Here is a 23,006-nt window from a genome sequence, read left to right as displayed (position 1 = left end):
GAGTGAGAAGGGGGAGGGAAGTTTATCTCCATGGTGTGCTTGTTAGTGCGTGAGGGAGGGAGAGAGGGAGGGAGGGATTAGAGAGAGTGAGGTAGAGAAGATTGGGATGAGGGGGGGGGGGGGAGGAATAATGTAGTTTTTACCTAAAAAATTTTGGTTGGACTGAATTTCAGTATTTTGGTACCTACAATTCCATCTATTGGTCGACAAAGGTAATGACTCCCTGCTATGTTTTTTTTTTTTCCCGCTTTGTCTTTTCTGCTTTCAAAACTGAAGATGGAGATATTATGTAATATGTGTTTCTTCATATCCTTGTGGTTTACCTGCATGGCTGCCATCCTCTCGTAAATTGCTGCCCAATTTAAACATTCTCTATTTTTCATTGATATCTCAGTATTTTAAACATCATGTCCGCTCTGTGGCTTTCGCCAGAGTAATGAGATTAAGCTCCCTTGATCTATTTCTCTATCTCAGCCCTCCAAATTCTGAGACTAATCTTGAAGCAAACATCAGCTCTTTTTGATGACTGTACAGGACTGATGTACAGGATGTACAGGACTAACTACAGGACTACAGGACTACAGGACTAACTGATGTACAGGACTAACACTTCCTAACCAGTTATAGCAACAAATATAACAAGTTGTAACAATTAAACGATGCTCTTTAACATCGTTTAATTTGTTGTGGTAGTAGCTCAATGATGTTACTATAGCACTGCTCAGATGTTTCGGCACTGTATCTTCTCTGTATTTATTATATTCTTCGTAAAGATGCGAGCAGAACTTGAAGGAGCATCTTGCTGCTCTTTGAACCTCTCTTGGCTCTTGGACATAATACATAAGAGAGTTTCTCTCTCTGTGAACCGATGGCTCCCAAATCAATTTATGAATGGTTAAAAATCAACCGTGTTTAGTATCTTTGTTCTCTCGATAAAATCTGCAGCAACTGTACCTTATGTTAATGTTCTTCTTAGACTTCTTTCTTGGTTTCTTTTATTGGTTGAGGGTTGAATATAACTGCCAGTACAATGTTCTGTTTCTACTGTAACATTTCATGTGATTAACTCCGCCAAACACACACCGAAACTACGACGTTGGTACAACGTTCGAACAAGTTTTAACACTTCCTAACCAGTTATAACAACCAATATAACAAGTTGTAACAACGTTTTAATTCGTCATAAACACGTTAAGCCAAGATTTAACAACTTTATTACAAGTTGTAACAAGCGGAAAATGAAAACAGTTTTGGTTTGTGTTTCCAGGGAATTATAAGTCCCTGTGTTTATCCTGTTTGCACCTGTTAGTTCTTCAAAGTTATTTATTCTAAGGATTAAATGGCATATTCCTTTACCATATCTACATAATTTCTTGTTGATAATCTGGTAACTCCTGTTGAACACTTCATCGCTTATGGCCTTGTAAATGTGGATCTCCTTCCTTGACTCTTTATCTCATTAGTTTTATTTGAGATACAGTCAACGTTTGTGTACGATTATTTTTGTTTACATCCTGTAGTTGCCAAATCAGTTGCACCTCTTGCCTCTCTTGGAAGTTGTTATTTAGGGTGGAGAAAAGGTAGAGATAGTGAATATAGTAGTAGTAAAAACAAAAATAATATATATATATATATATATATATATATATATATATATATATATATATATATATATATATATATATATATATATATATATATATATATATGACAGTGTCAGACCACGGAGGAAAATTGAAACAGGAATTTCCTTAAGTACTTTCGTATATTAATACATCTTCAGAAGGAGTTAATATACTTGTACTATTAATGTACTTTCATATTAATATACGAAATTACTTAAGGAAATTCCTGTTTCAATTTTCCTCCATGGTCTGACACTGTCACATTTTTAATCACGTGTTTATTTTCGTGATATACACACATATATATAATATATATATATATATATATATATATATATATATATATATATATATATATATATATATATATATATATATATATATACATATGTGTATATCACGAAAATAAACACGTGATTAAGAATGTGACAATGTCAGACCACGAAGGAAAAATGAAACAGGAAATTTCCTTAAGTACTTTCGTATATTAAATACATCTTCAGAAGGTCCTTCTGAAGATGTATTTAATATATATATATATATATATATATATATATATATATATATATATATATATATATATATATATATATATATATATATATATATATATATCCTCCAGACAAATTATGACACGTGTTCTGAACATCCATGTTAGCACTGAGCAGTACAAAGAGGAAAGTGCTATTCGTACTCTTCAAACTGATAGAACACGTACTAAAAAAAAAAATGCTTCCTTCGCGAAGTAGATATTCTAATCAGCAAATAGACTTTACGAACTCAAGGGACTCAGTTCATTGTTTTTTTGTTCAAGTTGATATTTTCCACGGGACACGCAAGAATACCTCATACACTTGTAGAATGGGCTGCGTTGGAGCAGATTATGACAGGTTGAGTTACATTTGGCACTATGTTTACTGCCAGTGCCAGGAGTCACGTGACACTTTGTTGACAAGTGTGTGCCAAAGTCATACAGGAAGAGTGTGTGTATTAACCAATACACAATACTCTGAAGCAGCTTTAAAAGGGGTAAGACTAAAAGTTAAGACTTAGTGCAACATTTAATTCAATGTGTAAAATATATATATATATATATATATATATATATATATATATATATATATATATATATATATATATATATATATATATATACATATATATATATATATATATATATATATATATATATATATATATATATATATATATTTATATATATATGCGAACAAGCCTGAACGGTCTCCAGGTATATATGCAACTGAAAACTCACACCCTAGAAGTGACTCGAACCCATACTGCCAGAAGCACTCTGCAACTGATGCACAGGATCCCTTAACCACTCGACCATCACGACCGGTAATAATGACATACACAGAAAGGAAAATAATCCGTGCATGATATTTGCAGCACGTCGCCAGGTTGAGGATGGGAAGAAGGGAGGTGATTGCATGAATTGATTCGTCTGTTAATGGAGTGTAGGGAGGGCCTGAAGGAGGAAGTTTTACGTAACGTAGAGGCTTTAATGTGTTTCATAACGCATTTGTTTTTACTTTGTCTACGTAAGACGCACACATTTAAAACTCCAAATATAATTTTTGGACTCAGGGGCGGGAAACGGTTTCATTGGGATCTGTCTCTCATTTTTTTTTATGGTTTTGAGGAACAGTTCAAGGCAATTACTTTAAAAATGACATTTAGAAGTTTTAAGGTCGTGATGCGCTGTGTATTTGGTTATCTTAAGTGTCGTAGAGGCAGCTTCCTCACTTTTTGATTGCTCTCCTTCCGCTATCATCTTCCCCCCCCCCCTCTCTCTCTCTCTCTCCCTCCCTGATATCACTTATTTTCCTGATATTTCACATCATTCGGATTTTCTTGTCCTCGTTCTCCCTCCCTTCCCTTTCTCCCCTCCTTGAGTTCTTTTATGTCATCGACTCTTCTCCCCCTTTACTCTCCCTTGCTTGTTCTCTCTCTGACTCTCCCTGCTTCTGCGCCTAACCACTTGGGCTGGACGGTAGAGCGACGGTAGAGCGTCATGCAGGTTGGTGTTCAATCCCGACCGTCCAAGTGGTTGGGCACTATTCCTTCCCCCCCCCCCCCCCCCCCGTCCCATCCCAAATCCTTATCCTGACCCCTTCTCATGTGCTATATAGTCGTAATGGCTTGGCCCTTTCCCCCTGATAAATTCCCTCCCAGCCTCTGATATTCTGCTTTCCCTAAACTCTATCATTCCCCAGTTTCTCCAGCTTCAAAACTCTATCATTCCCCAGTTTCTCCAGCTTCAAAACTCTATCATTCCCCAGTTTCTCCAGCTTCAAAGCTCCATCATTCCCGCAGTTTCTCCAGCTTCAAAACTTCATCATTCCCCAGTTTCTGCAGCTTCAAAGCTCCATCATTCCCGCAGCTTCTCCAGCTTCAAAACTTCATCATTTCCCAGTTTCTCCAGCTTCAATGCTCCATCATCTCCCCAGTTTCTCCAGCTTCAAAACTCTATCATTCCTAGTTTCCAGTTACAAAATTCTTGTATGCCCTCAGTTTCCTGCTCTTCCAGTACAAAGCCTCGCTCCTTGCAACTGACTCAGTTAACTCGGTAGTGAGAGCAGTTGGCTTAAGATTTCCTTTTGAGTACCTGCTAATCATCGTGATTAATCGATCAAGAATGAATAATTAATATCGGTCCATTTTCCAGGCCCGATAAATGGGCGTGAAAATTAAGTTTGGACACGTTACTCAACTTGCATAAATTATCTCATGATTTCGTTCACTCGTTTAGTTTCACATAGAATCTGTCACTTATTTATGTCATTTATTCATTCCTTAGCATTCAACTTATTAATTCTCTAGCTCATTCTCTTTGTCGCTCTACCTGTCTGTCTGTCTGTCTTTCTGTCTCTCTCTCTCTCTCTCTCTGTCTCTCTCTCTCTCTCTCTCTCTCTCTCTCTCTCTCTCTCTCTCTCTCTCTCTCTCTCTCTCTCTCTCTCTCTCTCTCTCTCTCTCTCTCTCTCTCATGCCAGCCTCCAACTGTGAATTTGAAAATTAGAAAAACAAAGTCAGATGTCTGAGTCGAGTTTCAATACTCCACACACACACACACTCACACACACACACACACACACACACACACACACACACACACACACACACACACACACACACACACACACACACACACACATACACACACACTGTCTTGTGTAAAGAATCATTCAGAACTTTGTATACCACATATGTCAGGCCAATCCTGGAGTATGCAGCCCCAGCATGGAGTCCATATCTAGTCAAGGATAAGACTAAACTGGAAAAGGTTCAAAGGTTTGCCACCAGACTAGTACCCGAGCTGAGAGGTATGAGCTACGAAGAGAGACTACGAGAATTAAACCTCACTTCGCTGGAAGACAGAAGAGTTAGGGGGGACATGATCACCACATTCAAGATTCTGAAGGAAATTGATAGGGTAGATAAAGACAGTCTATTTAACACAAGGGGAACACGCACAAGGGGACACAGGTGGAAACTGAGTGCCCAAATGAGCCACAGAGATATTAGAAAGAACTTTTTTAGTGTCAGAGTGGTTGACAAATGGAATGCATTAGGAAGTGATGTGGTGGAGGCTGACTCCATACACAGTTTCAAGTGTAGATATGATAGAGCCCAATAGGCTCAGGAACCTGTACACCTGTTGATTGACGGTTGAGAGGCGGGACCGAAGAGCCAGAGCTCAACCCCCGCAAGCACAACTAGGTGAGTACAACTAAGTGAGTACAAACACACACACACACACACACACACACACACACACACACTCACACACACACACACACACACACACACACACACACACACACACACACACACACACACACACACACACACACACACCTCAGTGACAATGCAGACCAAGATTTCCCAGTACCCTCGACAGGGTAGCCATCTCTCCTCACCTCTCCTCACCTCTCCTTACCTCTCCTCACCTCTCCTCACCTCTCCTCACCTCTCCTCACCTCTCCTCACCTCTCCTTACCTCTCCTTACCTCTCCTCACACCTACATGGAACATTTACTGTTGTCTCTTCACATTCGAATTACCATTCCCTTTGCCTTCGATGATGCGAAAATGTATTTTAGCAAAACGTGTCCATTAGCGACTCTTAGCATGCCCATTTTAATTGTAAAATAAGCTTAGTTTTAATTTTTTTAATTTTTTGCAATATATATATATATATATATATATATATATATATATATATATATATATATATATATATATATATATATACTAGCAGAAACAAAAACTCATTTCCCTAATGGGTTTCCAATATTATTTTTTTTTACAGTCTTAATTAATTTGCTTTAACACACCATCTGGCGCATTTTATCCGCTCGGCGAAGTCTCGGGAACAGATGAGTAGATAAAAAGCTCTGAGCGAGCCCCACGACGCTCCTGTGGGCAGGTAAGTCCACTACGGGCTCGCCATACCCCGTGCTACTGTGGAACATTTTGTCCCCCAGTAACTGAAACTAAAACAACAACAACAGCGCTCTGGCAAGCTATCTTGAGATGATTTCGGGGCTTTTAGTGTCCCCGCGGCCCGGTCCTAGACCAGGCCTCCACCCCCAGGAAGCAGTCCGTGACAGCTGACTAACACCCAGGTACCTATTTTACTGCTAGGTAACAGGGACATAGGGTGAAAGAAACTCTGCCCATTGTTTCTCGCCGGCGCCTGGGATCGAACCCAGGACCACAGGATCCTGGGTTCACTTGGAATACAACACTTGGAATACACCCACAACCCACCGACGCGACGTTCAGCAACACAACACGTACAGAAAAGGTACGTTGTAGAACGTACCAGGTACAACACACCCGAGAAGTTGTGTTGTGTGTATTGCGATACTGTCACGGTCTGTCCTTGGGCGTCCGCTTCCCACGTCGTCGGGTACGGATCCACTTCTCTTAAATTTGTTTACGAGTTCACAAATCGCTTCGTCTGCAAGACCGATTCTGTGAAATTTTCCCTTGTAAATCTTTCCCCTGATTGCATTACATCGCCATACCTTTGACACGATATGTCACAATGTGTGATCTTGTGTATATATTACTTGAGTTCTGAAAAAGAGATGAAATAGTCTAGAAATGTTTACATTTATAACACATATTAAACATGATAAACATCTGAGACACCCTGTACGGTATATTGACCTACTGGGTGTCACCATATGTATTGACCTGTTGGGTGCCATATACAATAGAATACGACGTCATTCTTAGTTCGCAAGAACAGGCAATACCTGAAACTGACGAACCATTCTTGATACACGAAAAGAAATCATTGAATTACACACATTTTGTTTACATTCGCTAGAATTTATGTCGTTTCAAGTTTTACCATTTCTACAACCCGAGTTCTACTCTCCAAAGTCGTAGTACTCCATCTAACCGCCCCACTACTTCTCTCACATGGAAATCTGGAATTGAAAGAAATACACAACGAGCATTCATTCCGCGGAAGGAATAATGAAGATGTTCAAGCGGCGACTTAATGGCACACGATATCCTAGTTCGTGAGCGTCGGAGCGGATATGTGAGAGAGAGAGAGAGATTCGGCTATCGTCCGTCTGGCGAAGTGCTCCGTCCGTCTGGCGAAGTGCTGCCTGTCTGGCGGAGAAGGTGATGGAGTGAGAGAGGCAGACTGGTATTGACTTCACCGCCGCTTTCTCCGCCAGCATTTGTGTGGGGATCTATTTCGCATGCATAAACCCGCTGCTTATTCACTGTCCTTCTGAGCTTTACTTGATCTCCTCCCATTCTCTTTCGTTCTGACTCCTCTCATACTCTCCTCTTCCAACGCCTCATTTTTCCATTCCTTCTTCATATCCACTCTCCTTACTCTCTCCTAACTCTTCCCTTACTGTTCCCTTCATTCCCACCTGTGCTACCATACACGTTTAATCTCCAAAACTTCTTTATAATGTTTACTCCCTTCTCCTTCTCTCTTATCCCCTCTTTTTCTCTCTTCTCCTTTTCTCTTCCCCATCTCCATCTGTCTCCACCTCGCTACTTTCCTCTTTTCAAGCATTCGTTCTCCCCCTTCTCTTTCGTTCTCTCTTTATCTATGTCCGTCTCAGTTTCTGTCTGTTCATCTCTGTGTGTTGTCTAATGAGGCTATTAGAGTTATTTTACAAGATTAGAAAGTACGGGACAAGAGAGAAGTTGTATGGGTTATTGCATTCTTGAGTGTCAAAGGCCATGCAACACAATTCCACACAAGAGCAGTACACTAAGACCAATATTGTTCCTGTTATATGTTTAACAGCTTGCCAGAAAGACACTGGATCATATCTGAGCTTATGGATGATGCGAAAGAAATCTTAATAAGACTGAGGAGTTTGCAGACGACCAAGCGGTACTTAATAGATGGTCGTAAAGATGGTTGCTTGACTTTAACCGTGATAAGTGTAGTGACGAGGTTTCGGTCCGTCCTGGATCACGCTAGCAGAATAACATCTGAAGGTAATTATGAGCAGATAGCGCCAAACAAGTAGCAAATTTACGTGCACTTTGAAGGGATATGAGGACAAAGATTTGGAATGAAACGGAGTGAAAGAACGATGCCCAAACCTCTTGGAACATCAGGGATCGAACGCCGACCTGTAAGAAGCGAAGACTCTGTATCTGAAGTATTCACACAAATTAAAAATATTTAGGTAGCCTTTAGGAACCTTAAAAAAAAAAGATGACTTCATAAAATGTAAACAAATTTCTTAGGTGTTTTCGTCAAACATAAGCGTAGGAACCTAGCCCATCTAACCTATCGACGACGATGCTCATTAGCCCAATACACCGTACAAATTGAGATGTCATAATTCCACTAAGATGAGCAAACCATCACCTTTAATGCTCCTTCTCTCCTCACTCGGTGTAGTGTATCCTCACGTAAATTCTTTTGTGATATTTCTCCGCAAATTCAGACTTCTGAAATCCTCGAAAATATTTTAAACAGCGGTATTTTTCAGCACAGATATTTAAAGGGAAGATATTTTCTTCTCGTGACATCTTTTAGCCTGTTCTTATATATTTATTTCTCTCGGGTGCCGCGTGAAGCCCCCTGATAGGGAATAGCTCTTGCGTGCAGCTTCCCGATGGGGCCCCCTGCGTGCAGCTCCCCGATGGGGCCCCCTGTGTGCAGCTTCCCGATGGGGCCCCCTGCGTGCAGCTCCCCGATGGGGCCCCCTGTGTGCAGCTTCCCGATGGGGCCCCCTGCGTGCAGCTCCCCGATGGGGCCCCCTGTGTGCAGCTTCCCGATGGGGCCCCCTGCGTGCAGCTCCCCGATGGGGCCCCCTGTGTGCAGCTTCCCGATGGGGCCCCCTGCGTGCAGCTCCCCGATGGGGCCCCCTGTGTGCAGCTTCCCGATGGGGCCCCCTGCGTGCAGCTCCCCGATGGGGCCCCCTGCGTGCAGCTTCCCGATGGAAGCCTTCTGTGTGTGTGTGTGTATCTGTCGGCCAAAGTGACGACACATGGGTTCAGAGTGACACAGGGTCCGAGCATCATATTAAGCCAATATGTCATGCTGCAGAGGTTAGCTAAGAGAGACCACATAAGACGAAGCTTACCAGTCTCGTGGTACCATAGCTCCAGTTATATTAATTTCCAAAACATTGTTTCTATCTTGTTACAAACTTTGTGTCTTGTTCCATTCTCAAGGAGTTTGAGCCTACAGTTCCTAAGGCGGAGTCTGAGTCTACCATTGTGTCAGGGAAGTCTGGCTATACAATCAAGTGCTCTGAACGAAGAGGACCAATCTTCGCTCGATACATTCAAGAGCGCTGAACAAATTACCGAGATTGACTTCGCTGATTTGGAAGTTTTCATCCTATTTTCAGTTTCCGGCGCCTCTCTCGTCTCTTAAACCTTGGCAGCCAAAGCACTTCAGCAGGGAAATAGTATGTTCAGATTCTTGCAGCTGTCTTCTACAGTTATTTAAATTATATATATATATATATATATATATATATATATATATATATATATATATATATATATATATATATATATATATATATATATATATATTTTATACCTAGAAGGGGTACCACCTCTGGTGCAAGTGTAGGGACCCATAGCCTCGGAGAAGAAAATAAAGAGTACTCAGAGAAGACCTTGTGGATCCTCACTGAACACTTTGATATTTTCTTCTCCTACCGCCCCTATTCTTTTGGTATGTGTGTATATTTATCTAACTTTATTTGAAAATGTCATTACACAAAAAAAGTTACAATATTGATTACATGCAGGGTGCAAGGCTGCTTGTCACAAGTTGTACAGCTCTTCCAGCTCCTCAGATGGCGGGCAGGAACCATGGATATATATATATATATATATATATATATATATATATATATATATATATATATATATATATATATATATATATATATATATATATATATATATATTACGTTCTAGGACACTTGTTTTTCGGATTTTTTTATTTTAATTATCGTTTAATTCAGGTGTGATTATGGCCATTAGGCAAAGATAAGGTAATTATAAGAAGAAACTGCTAAGCCAGTATGACTACAACTCTGCGGTACAATATAATAAGCAAGGATATGGGATATGAGGATGGAGTGGACCAGCCACTTGGGTCATTGGGGTATCGATCGCCGACCCTGTACGTTGTCACCTTAACTTAATGTGTTATATTTAACTCGACAAAATTAAAGTGTAGAGAGAGAATCACAGCCTACCCTTGCTTTATCAGCTTGGTAAACCACGAATTATACCTTACACTTACTTTGTCAGCTTGGTAAACCACGCAATATACCTTACACCTTCTTCGTCAGCTTGGTAAACCACGAATTATACCTTACACTTACTTTGTCAGCTTGGTAAACCACGAATTATACCTTACACCTTCTTCGTCAGCTTGGCAAACCACGAATTATACCTTACACTTGCTTCTCTACACTTAGTATACAACCTAAGTTTACACCAAACAAGTTGGCTAATTCTGTTGAAATATAGAGATAACCAAAGACTCACACCTATGGAGAACCGTCTACGTGCTGGGTAAATATTAAATACCTGAAATGGAAGCAATGACGACTACATAAGAGATGTTAGAGAAAGAATAAAGAAAATAAAGAAGGCAAAGGAGATAAAATTTGAGTAAAACAGGTTTCATAGGAGAAGTCTAGAAGGAAAATTTCTTCACAATCTTCGACAGAAGAAGGCAGATTCCTTCCTCATTCCCGGCAGGAGGAGGAGGAAGAGAATGAGAAGATGAAGAAACCTGGATTGGTAATATGAGGAGGCTCTGTCCTTTTGGTGCTGAAAATGTTGTTCTATCCTATCCACCAGCAGTGGATAGTGGGTAGATACCCGGGCATTGGGAACAGAAGAACTCCCAGAACCTCATCCAGGTACGCTCACCAACAGCAGGAACGGCCTAAAACAATTGTCTTACAGCCCGTTCTCACGATCGGAGGACGACATGAACAAATTCAAATAATTTTGAATTTGTTCTGCGGGAGAGGAGAGTTATCACGAACATCAGCGGAAGAAAGAGAACATCAGCGGAAGAAAGAGGCATCAAATGCTTTGTTCTGTCCACCAATAGAAGCATGATTCAATCCTCCATCGAAAAAGATAGCTTATTTCTGTCTATCTGTAGAAGAGGAGCCCTTCTGTCCAATCGAACACCGAGGGGCATAGCCCAGTTTGGTCTACCATCCATAGCCGAGAAGAGAAGACTGGATAGACATACACAGATGAGAGCCCTTGTGTAGTCCCCCAGCAGGAGCCTGACGCCCCACCATCCATCATAGTCTTGGAGACTGCGACAGGAGTGTCTGGCCGGCATCCGGCTCCAGCCGGTGTCAACACTGGTATAGTACCTCATGCTGTCATCGTCCTGGCCGGACAGAGAGGGGTGAGGGTGCCGGATGCTGGGAAAGACATGGCGAAAATAGTCTGAAAGTGAAAGAGAGAGAGAGAGAGAGAGAGAGAGAGAGAGAGAGAGAGAGAGAGAGAGAGAGAGAGAGAGAGAGAAAGAGAGAGAAAAGCGAGTGAGGCAGACAGAGATAGATGATGACGCGAGTGAGGGGAATATACAAATGCATTACATTGATAAATAGATGAGAAGAAGAAGAAGGATTAACGATGAGAGAGACAGACTCAGTCAGACACAGGCAAAAGACAGAGTCCGGTTGACACACACACACACACACACACACACACACACACACACACACAGACACACACACACACACACACACCCTTCACAAGCTTTAATTTAACCACATAACGTGCTATAGATTCGTCAAGGGCTTCACTAATTAATGACTAATCAAGTACACTCGACATTCATCACCGGAACACGGCCGATGGCTGCGCCTGCGCATTGTTACCGGCCCCCAGTACACGTCCCCTATTACCCCCACCCCAGTACACGTCCCCCTTAACCCCTTTCCAGTACACGGCCCCACTACCCCTTCCCCAGTTCCTCGCGGACGGCATTAAAGCCTGGACACGGAAAATGATTACCCGATTGTAAAGGCTTATTGCATACAAAGTTTTTGCATTACCATTGACCATCTATTAATTTGGTATTGTTAAGGATTAGCTGGATTTCCTACTCAATTACTAATTAACCTTTTCATGATAATTAACAATCTACGCACAATAATTACCTGGGCACAAAACACTGTTTATTTCTCTATAGTAATTAATTGGCCACTTTGTAATTGGGTTGAATGTTTACCCGATGAGTGTAAAGGGACATTGAACTAATGTAAACATGACGGATTTTCCATAATATCAGAAATGCAAATAGTGTCCCGTGGCGTCAGTGGCACTCAGCTCTCACCGCCAGGCGGTGCCAAGCTGAAAAACGGCCAATTATTTGTCCAATTTTTGACCAATTACCTTGACAAGTTATTTGAAACACGTGGCAGTGGAAAAAGTATATGGAACTGTTCAGTGTGATCGTAGCTGTCGTCACGTGCACGTGGTGGTTGTGTTAGGATGGTTAGGGTGAAGGTTAGTTAGGATGATTTAGCGTGAAGGTTGGTTAGGATGGTTAGGGTGAAGGTTAGTTAGGATGATTTAGCGTGAAGGTTGGTTAGGCTGGTTAGGAAGATGTGTGAGGAAGGATGAGGCAATCCCTCATCACCATAATCGTATACTTTATATAACTTGAAGATCATCCTCATGTCGCTTAGATACCATTTACTACTAATGCAAGCAATATATAATTTCCTTGCATCTTTATACTACTTACTCATTCCTCCTTCCCCTTAATCCTACGGCTCCCTCACCGTTCACTCCATTACTCATTTTCATCTAAGATGGCCCGTCCCCTCACACACCTCCATACTCCTATCCCAGCCCCCACCCCATCCGAGTCATCCTGAAGAGCCCAACAATCCTCAACACAGCCCTCGAAGCAACATCTTTCTCCGGTGGAAGAATTTATCTGTCTTCTCAACTAGGAAGAGAGAAGCCTGTGTGTTTTTAACTCATGCGCTTGGAGTCTGGATCAATTTATGAATCTATCTTCTTCCTATTTTGAGATGATTTCGGGGCCTTAGTATCCCCACGGCCCGGTCCTCGACCAGGCCTCCACCCCCAGGAAGCAGCCCGTGACAGCTGACTAACTCCCTGGTACGTATTTACTGCTAGGTAACAGGGGCATCAGGGGCGAAAGAAACTCTGCCCATTGTTTCTTTCCGGCGCCCGGGATCGAACCCGGGACCACAGGATCACGCGTCCAGCGTCCTGTCCGTTCAGCCACCGGCTCCCGATTATCTACCTCAAAAGATTCAATTAATTTAAAAAAAAATTCAGGGGGGGCGCCAATGACCATGTTGTTATTATATATCAGTTAATCACTCCAATCCTTCGCCTTCCCGTCATTCCTTGTCATTTTAACCTTTACCACATTCTCTCTCTTCCGGAAAAAAATTCAACCAATCCAAACTAGTTGACGTCCTTAAATCTGACTGACCCTCTTCACTCTCAAAAATAAAAATAAAAAAATCCGGCCGAGCAGAGTTTGACCCTCGTGTGCTCCTGTGTTGATACAGCTTTGTTGATCTAACATTTCACCAAACATCGAGCTGCGACCATCCGTCCTGTGTTTACCGAAAGTCCAAGGCAGCCTCCACTCCGGATGAACCAATTATACAAATCAAATTGACTTTTCCATTGGCATATTCTGGAATAAAAAGCTCGCGTCCATACAGTGGTGTGTGTGTGTGTGTCTCGATGGAATGGCTGTGGGAAGAGCCAGCGAGCTCTCCTCTAAGTAGCCAGAAGGTGAACTCATAAGGCTTTTATATTATTAACAAATATGCCAGGGCTTTGTTCATGTTATATTTTTGTATACAATCCATGGATTCTATATATATTATTAAAATGCAATTCATTCAAACCATTTAGGTGTGTCTGGTGGGCATTGTACAGTCGTGTAGCATAGCTTCATACCTGTTCTCTTCTTGGAGAACTTTGCTCAAAGCTGGCTCAGGTTCGAGGTGTGGACAAGCATTGTAGATATCATTGGTCTTAATTCCTACATGCGTCTTAGAGCACAGACAGATGCAGATAGAAAGTTTGTGTGTGTGAGAGAGAGAGAGAGAGAGAGAGAGAGAGAGAGAGAGAGAGAGAGAGAGAGAGAGAGAGAGAGAGAGAGAGAGAGAGAGAGAGAGACAGAGAGACAGAGACTTGCATGAATAATAATACAATTCGTGCAACCTGGAATATCGTTCTTGGTCAAGTATGAGAGTGAGTGCGAGGTAAATCAGGTTTTAACGAAAGAGAGTTCCAGACATAGTTCTCCTGGAGTGTACTGCATATATAACATGCAATCACACTGAGAGCTTTACTTACACGGGGGGTTTTATAAAGAAGCAATATTGTTAACGGTAATAATGTGAGACTGTAGCTATTATTACATATTGTTCGATCGTTTGAGGGAGAGTGAGAATTCCAGGTCATTCTGTGCCACCTTTCGACAAGCCGCCGGCTTCCTGGCCTCGTGTTAGTGGCCCTCAGGTAAATTCATGTAAATATCTCTCGTTGAATGCAATATTATGAAAACAATTCTTGAAAATTACACTTATAACATGTTCCTTTTGCTCCTTCCCGTCTTATGTTCGACTCTACTTTCCTTACCTGTCTGTCTGTCTCTCAGTCTCCATAAAAGTGAGTAAAAGAGTTATGATAGGAAGTAGGTAAGATTTCTGAAGCAAAACTTTCTAAAGCGGCAGGTCTGGCAGAACACTTCCCAGATAATAGACACAGACCTTTCCATAGACAGGAGTATTCGTGTGACAGTGGACACAGACATCTCCAGCGACAGGAGTCTTAGTGTGACAGTGAACACAGACAGCTATACATGGTAAATTATACCGTGGAACAACTCAACAGACTAGCTGGCCACTATACTTCATTTCGATTGAAAGGTGAGAGGCAGAACCCGAGAGCTGAAGCTTTTTTTTCCGCAAGCATGGCCATCTAGATGAGTACAGCTCAGTCATCTGGTCCAGCTAGGTGAATTTAACTTGTCCAGCTAAGTGATTACATACAAACAAAATTGACAAACACCCGACCCTGGACACAAAGAGAAAAAAATTCTAATTTATGGCTCGTTACAAATAAAACTGATGAACAGGACCTTTGATGAGAGGAATTACGGAAAGTGGGAGGAATACAAGGCGGCATAAAGGTAATGAACTCTTTTTTTTACATGATATTTACACGAGCAGTATTTTGTCCACAGCGCTGTCTGTGACTCGCTCTGTGACTCGCATGTCCCTCACAGGGTGTGTGTGTGTGTGTGTGTGTGTGTGTGTGTGTGTGTGTGTGTGTGTGTGTGTGTGTGTATTCACCTATTTGTACTCACCTGTTTGTGCTTGCGGGGGTTGAGCTTTGGCTGTTTGGTCCCGCCTCTCAACTGTCAATCAACTGGTGTACAGATTCCTGAACCTACTGGGCTCTATCATATCTACATTTGAAACTGTGTATGGAGTCAGCCTCCACCACATCACTTCCTAGTGCATTCCATTTATTAACTACTTTCCGCAAGTGTATGTGTGTGTGTGTGTGTGTGTGTGTGTGTGTGTGTGTGTGTGTGTGTGTGTGTGTGTGTGTGTGTGTGTGTGTGTGTGTGTGTGTAAGACACATAATGGGATACCCCACAGGTGCGCGTGTGTGTGTGTGACACACGACAGTGTCCTAAAGCCGGATACATTATACATTTTTTTGCAGCAAAGGTTTTCCAGTATTGATGCGGTGGAGCGAGAGCAAACTTTATTGAATTTAACAAAATTCACGTTTTGTTTCATATGAAAATATTGTTTTACGGTAGAAAGAGCACATTCGTTCCTTTGATAAATAAATCCACAGCTCGTAACAATTCCGTATATTTTGTCAGTAAATTATACCGTTTTTCACATGTGCTTCCATGTAAAGAATCATGAATAAAAGATCGCATCAGAAAAATTGCTGACAGATACTACGTATATGAATTGTATGTTATCTATATCTTTTTCAGAATCTTGTAAGAAATATGTGATATCTAGAGAGATCTGTAATATTATCAGTTGTTATCGAAGTAGAGATGCTATATTATATAGCATCTCTACTTCGATAACAACTGATAATATTACAGATCTCTCCAGATATCACATATTTCTTACAAGATTCTGAAACTATTTATATATATATAATTCAGATTAGTCAGATCTAGGACTAAAACTGAGCCATGTTTCAAACCTTACATGAAACTTAATATGAAAGAGTACACATACACTTAAAATATAAATAAAAATTATTGTTTAAAACGATAACGAATAAAGGAAGAGAGAAAGGCCAGGATTGGTCAAGTTTTAAGGCATCTCCCTTACGAAACCTTTAATAATAAAGGCGGCTTTGTTGACATTCATTAAATAGATTACGAGCTTGAAAGCTTTACAACCCAAAATTATTATTGGTATAAGCGTTGGAACGCATAAACTGTTATGATAAATATAAACAAAGCCGCTATAATTGTTGCAAGATGCACTGGTTCCGTAAGTGGTGGCGTTAACACTTGAGGAATCCTGGTCCAGGTTCTCTCCATTAACATCCTGATATTCATGGCGGCTCGACTCTGCAAACACACAACGTATTTTCACCTATTTTCCCATATTTCTCCCTATTTTCTGCTTATTACAACTTGTAATAAAGTTGTTACATCTTTTTATAACGTTTTTATGACGTGTTAGAACGTTGTTACAAGTTGTTAAGAGGTGTTAAACGTGTTCGAATGTTGTAACAACGTCGGAGTTTCGTTGTCTTTGGCTCCTCCTGTGCCAAAGTTCCTAAGAAGGAGGACTGGCAAGTGCTACAAACGTTATGAAATCCAACAATTATCAGAGCTTGAAGGTGTTGCAATATTATGCCATCCGTGTGTGAGGTGAGCACTGCTAATCTCTTAATACAGTATCACCATCATTTGCTAGCGTAACATACGCCAATATAAGAATAATCACAAAAAAGAAACACGTGATTCGGTTATACGTAAGTATGAACTAGGAACATGTAACGAGAATTCCGAACGTTTCCATGTTTCAGCACATTATTAAGGAATGCTGTATTTTTTCCATAATGTGCTGAAACCCGAAAATGTTCGGAATTTTCGTTTCACTTTCCTAGTGGATACTTACGCATACACCAATATATCCAGCCGAAAACCACCCGTAAGTTATTTCCGTAAGTTTGTTTTGGGTGCTAGTGATTCGTCAACATTTGACTATCTTGAGGTTATCTTGAGGTTATCTTGAGGTTATCTAAATCCAAAAGCCGCACATTGAGTTCAAAGTCTTTATGACAACATTTCAAGGGGGGACTTCAAACTGGTGGTTTGACTGGTGTTCCAACCACTGCTAAACCATCCCCGCCCCCACCACTACTGGTGTTCCAACCACTGCTATACCATCCCCACCCCCACCACTACTGGTGTTCCAACCACTGCTAAACCATCCCCGCCCCCACCACTACTGGTGTTCCAACCACTGCTATACCATCCCCACCCCCACCACTACTGGTGTTCCAACCACTGCTAAACCATCCCCGCCCCCACCACTACTGGTGTTCCAACCACTGCTATACCATCCCCGCCCCCACCACTACTGGTGTTCCAACCACTGCTAAACCATCCCCGCCCCCACCACTACTGGTGTTCCAACCACTGCTATACCATCCCCGCCCCCACCACTACTGGTGTTCCAACCACTGCTATACCATCCCCACCCCCACCACTACTGGTGTTCCAACCACTGCTATACCATCCCCACCCCCACCACTACTGGTGTTCCAACCACTGCTATACCATCCCCACCCCCACCACTACTGGTGTTCCAACCACTGCTATACCATCCCCACCCCCACCACTACTGGTGTTCCAACCACTGCTATACCATCCTCACCCCCACCACTACTGGTGTTCCAACCACTGCTAAACCATCCCCGCCCCCACCACTACTGGTGTTCCAACCACTGCTATACCATCCCCACCCCCACCACTACTGGTGTTCCAACCACTGCTAAACCATCCCCGCCCCCACCACTACTGGTGTTCCAACCACTGCTATACCATCCCCACCCCCACCACTACTGGTGTTCCAACCACTGCTATACCATCCCCACCCCCACCACTACTGGTGTTCCAACCACTGCTAAACCATCCCCGCCCCCACCACTACTGGTGTTCCAACCACTGCTATACCATCCCCACCCCCACCACTACTGGTGTTCCAACCACTGCTATACCATCCCCACCCCCACCACTACTGGTGTTCCAACCACTGCTATACCATCCCCACCCCCACCACTACTGGTGTTCCAACCACTGCTAAACCATCCCCGCCCCCACCACTACTGGTGTTCCAACCACTGCTATACCATCCCCACCCCCACCACTACTGGTGTTCCAACCACTGCTATACCATCCCCGCCCCCACCACTACTGGTGTTCCAACCACTGCTATACCATCCCCACCCCCACCACTACTGGTGTTCCAACCACTGCTATACCATCCCCACCCCCACCACTACTGGTGTTCCAACCACTGCTATACCATCCCCACCCCCACCACTACTGGTGTTCCAACCACTGCTATACCATCCCCACCCCCACCACTACTGGTGTTCCAACCACTGCTATACCATCCCCACCCCCACCACTACTGGTGTTCCAACCGCTCTCTACACACTTAATGCCGTTCTATATCCTGTTCCCCCCCTGCCACTGACTTTCAACCACTACAGGAAGGGATTAAGAACAGTGAGACTTCCCCCACACGGAGCGTATTCAGAACATTAACGGGGAGGACATCAGTAATTCCATTAATCACAAAAGCAAACACAGTTATGCAAATAGTGTCAGCTTGTTGGCCCTTTCTTTTTTTACCCCTGGTAACTCATAAGAGGAAGAGCGCGCCCTCTGACGAACTAAGATTTGTTTATATATAATTTGCAGGAATTTATTTCGAACACCTGGCTTTTGTCTCTTTGTTTTGGCTTAGTTGTGACACTTGTGGGGTTCAGTTACATAATACTCGCTGTGTTCCATCGACTTTCACACTCATGTTGGGATAGTGAAGGAGTTGGGATAGTGGAGGAGTTAGGATAGTACTCACCTAGTTGTACTCACTTAGTTGTGTTTGCGGGGGTTGAGCTCCGGCTCTTTGGTCCTGCCTCTCAACTGTCAATCAACTGGTGTACAGATTCCTGAGCCTACTGGGCTCTATCATATCTACATTTGAAACTGTGTATGGAGTCAGCCTCCACCACAACGCTATTTAATGCATTCCATTTGTTAACTATTATAGTGGAGGAGTTGGGATAATGTTAAGTCCCCTAAGCTATGATGGCAAACACTTTACGTATATTTTCAAAAAGGATTATTTACTTGAACGCATACTCTAAAATGCTGTAAGCTGGATTAGAGACGTTGTTGCCGATCCCATTGGCTCTATAATCATTAAGCTCCATAAACGAATCGTTTAAGAAAAACGATAAACGTACATTTATCTTGGAAGACGTGTCTGAGAGCCATCGTCAGGGACTCAAAAGAAAGTCAGCTGCCCTTGAAAGCAGGCGTCCGTCCGCCAGTGGCCCAACTGGCTCTCATCCAAGTGGGATTTTTACGTATTGTCAGAAATGCTTTGCAGTTGTAGTTCCGCTTTAACACGTTGTTCGTTATATTTTTACTCTTTTTAGGTTGATTGTAAGTTATTTAGCGAAAGTCTGTTGGTTTTAAGTACATGGTAAGTAACTATTATTTGATTAGCATAGTCATGATCAATCATTCTTCACTATTAAATTTTGTTATGTGCATATATTGTTATGAAATTTGTTTTTTTGTGAAAGCATATTACATTATAAATAATTTATTAGTGCTTTTCAATATTCATTAAATTACAGGAAATGTATATCCATATATTTTATAATATATTTTATATGCATATAATTGTATTAATTATTTTATATTCTTTCAGAGAGCTCAAGACATATGGAAGAAGCTAAGGTAAAGTCTAGTTTGATTGCTGTTTTTTAATCAGAGCTTGTGAGTTTTTAATGCATGGAAATATTGATATTAATTTGTATTATTCACTGGTCATTCACTTGGCCTGGTCGATAGAACGGCCAACTTGATTCTTCCAAGGTCCTCGTTCGATCCCCGATTGTCCAAGTTATTGAGCATTGTTCTTTCACTTATATACCTTCCAAGTTCTAGATAGGCATACCTGCTTAGTGCTCTCTCATCATACTGTTGTCTGTTAGGAAATAATCTTAAATATAAGATAATTTATATTTTCATATATTTTTAATTTCTTAAATATAAGATAAATATATTTAATTTTGAAAATTATATATTTATGAGTGTTTTCTGTAAGCCCACAACCACCTCAGCTGAGCACCTCTGTAAATGTTGCATTACTAAGAAAAGGTAAATTATGAGTCGAACTGAAAACTAGTTCAAACAAGACTGTGCTTTGTCTCGTGAAAATTTAAATAATGAATTATTATTCGTAGTAATACTGTCATTCTTATTGGTAGTATAAGCACTCTGTAAACTGCCAGCAGTTTACAGAGTGCAGGACATGTTGATTATTGTTGGTGTGGTGGAGCTGCACTCGCCTAGCATTCGCCTTGTGTTTGCCAAGAGTTGAGCTTCGGCTCTTTGGTCCCGCCTGGGGTGGGGAGAGGTGGTTAGTGTTTAGGTTGGGTGGGGAGTAGGTTATGTGTTGTGTGGCTTAGTGGGGAATTTGAAGGGGGAATGGTTGGGGGGATTTGTGGTTGAAGAGCGAGGATGTTCCTGAGGTGGGGTTGGTAGGTTGTAGGTTGGTACGTTAGTAGCGAGAGTTATTTTTTTAATTTTGCCCCGAGGGGCGAGTTTATTAGGCAGCGCCACTCATCCTGTGAGTGGACATACCGCCATAGCAGCATGTACAACACTCCCTAATAGGAAGAAAACCCGCTGGGTTGTTCATCCTGTCACTTGTACCCAGACACAGTTGGGACTTGCTTAGCTGTCTCAACTTTTGTTTCCCTTCAAAAAGTGGCGAGAGCTGGGATGGTGGGAGAGGTAGCAGTCCATGTATCGTGTGCGTGTATTTGGGTGGAAGGGGGGGAATGTGAGTTTTTGCACCTGTGGATGCACCTGTGCACACACCTGTGGGTGCACCTGTGCACGCCGTTGGGGTGTGCTCGTGGCTTGTAAACGACTGATTATGCACGCTCACACGCATTTTTAACACATGATCTCACTGAAACTAAGCTTAATTAGCGCCAAGGTAAACCAGCTTGAATGAGCCGAGCACTAAACGATAACTAATCTCGCGGGCGTGTTTATAACGTGAGCGATATGTAACATAAGCGATGATAAAGGCCACAATGACTGCTCCATTATCACCATTAACCTCGTCGACGTGGGTGATAACACCTCCCTCGTTAACTTTAACCCCGACGCTAACAAACACTGCATTATCTTGTGTAACTACTAGCCATTACTGGCTATTATATATTTTGTAATAAGGTGCATATCCATTTTTTTTTCCATTGACTACAGTTTTTCCCTCATAAAAGCCGCCTTTTTTAAATTATAGGATAATTAATCGTGGGATTTTTTACAGTAATTGAGATTTAAAGTTCTTTCAGAGGTCGAAAAAAGGTTATTGGGGATTCTACTGTAATTATTCTTGAATAGTTCGTGATAGTATTAGTTAAGGCTGTTGTAGTCAGTCTTGAAGTTATCGTGAGATGATTTCGGGGCTTTAGTATCCCCGCGGCCCGGTCCTCGACCAGGCCTCCACTCCGTGATAGTCCCTGATGGTATTACTAATAGTTCGTGATAGTCGCTGATGGTATTACTCGTGGCTATTAACTAGACACCGCAATAATAGATGTTACCGAGAGAAGAAATTTAGATTAGCAACCAGCTGGGAATTATCGTTCCACATCCCAGGTTTTGTCTCATATTATCTATTAGAAAATTTCCTTTTTTCTCAATTCCAGTATTATACCGACCCAAGCTTACAAGGGACCTCTATAACATCATGTGATACCATCACAGACCTGTAACACACACACACACACACAAACAGCTCAACCCCCGCAAACACAACTAGGTGAATACAACTAGGTGAATACAACTAGGTGAACTAGGTGAATACACACACACACACACACACACACACACACACACACACACACACACACACACACACACCTGCGTGTAGTGTTGCCAACACAGGCCCATGGAACACCTCATAAGCAGAGGTAGTGGAGGAGGAATCAACGATATCTCAGCGAAGTCAGGCCCCGTTCTCTCAGGTCTTCTTACCCCCCTAACTCCCCTCCTTCTCTCCACACCTTCCCCACCCCCTCCACACCTTCCCCACCTCCTCTCCGCTTCCTGGCAATTATCTGTGTATCTCATATAAAGCTTATGACTGAGGGGAAGATGGGAGAGGGGAAAATAGTATAAGAGAGAGAAAGGGGAGATGAGGAACGAGTAGTGAAATTGGGAAAAGAAAGAGAAGAGAGGAGAGTAAGGAAGAGGTGAAAGTTGATGAGAGAAGGAGAGAATAGGTATATGGAAAGAAGTGAATAAGAGCGGATAGAAGAAATAGAGAGGAGAAGAAAAGGAACATACGTAGAGAGGAGGAACTAAAGGCTAAATATAATGCAAAGGAGAAAGAGATGAACAAGGAGAAGAGAAAGGCAAGGAGATAAGACAAGGGAAATAGGAGAGAGACAAAATGACCGAAATGAAAAACAAGAAAAGAAAAGAAAAGAGAGAAGGAAATAAGAAAAAGGAACTCCTAGCATGAA

General features: G+C 42.0%; 1 protein-coding gene across 1 annotated transcript; it reads right to left on the bottom strand.

Annotated features, from left to right (window-relative positions):
* Positions 1–8,700: 8,700 nt before the first annotated feature.
* On the bottom strand, positions 8,701–9,141 carry LOC123744955 (collagen alpha-2(I) chain-like). Its single transcript, XM_045725176.1, has one exon. The coding sequence runs from the start codon at positions 9,139–9,141 to the stop codon at positions 8,701–8,703; it is 441 nt and encodes a 146-aa protein (XP_045581132.1).
* Between the last annotated feature and the right edge of the window lie 13,865 nt (positions 9,142–23,006).

This window comes from Procambarus clarkii, chromosome 57, assembly GCF_040958095.1.
Source record: "Procambarus clarkii isolate CNS0578487 chromosome 57, FALCON_Pclarkii_2.0, whole genome shotgun sequence".
Classification (NCBI taxonomy): domain Eukaryota; kingdom Metazoa; phylum Arthropoda; class Malacostraca; order Decapoda; family Cambaridae; genus Procambarus; species Procambarus clarkii.
The sequence above is the reverse complement of the archived record's forward strand: the minus strand, read 5'-3'. Positions and strand labels throughout refer to the sequence as shown.

Bases quoted from the DNA above. Each gene is read 5' to 3' on its own strand.
- LOC123744955 (XM_045725176.1), bottom strand. From the start codon at position 9,141: ATGTGTCGTCACTTTGGCCGACAGATACACACACACACACAGAAGGCT.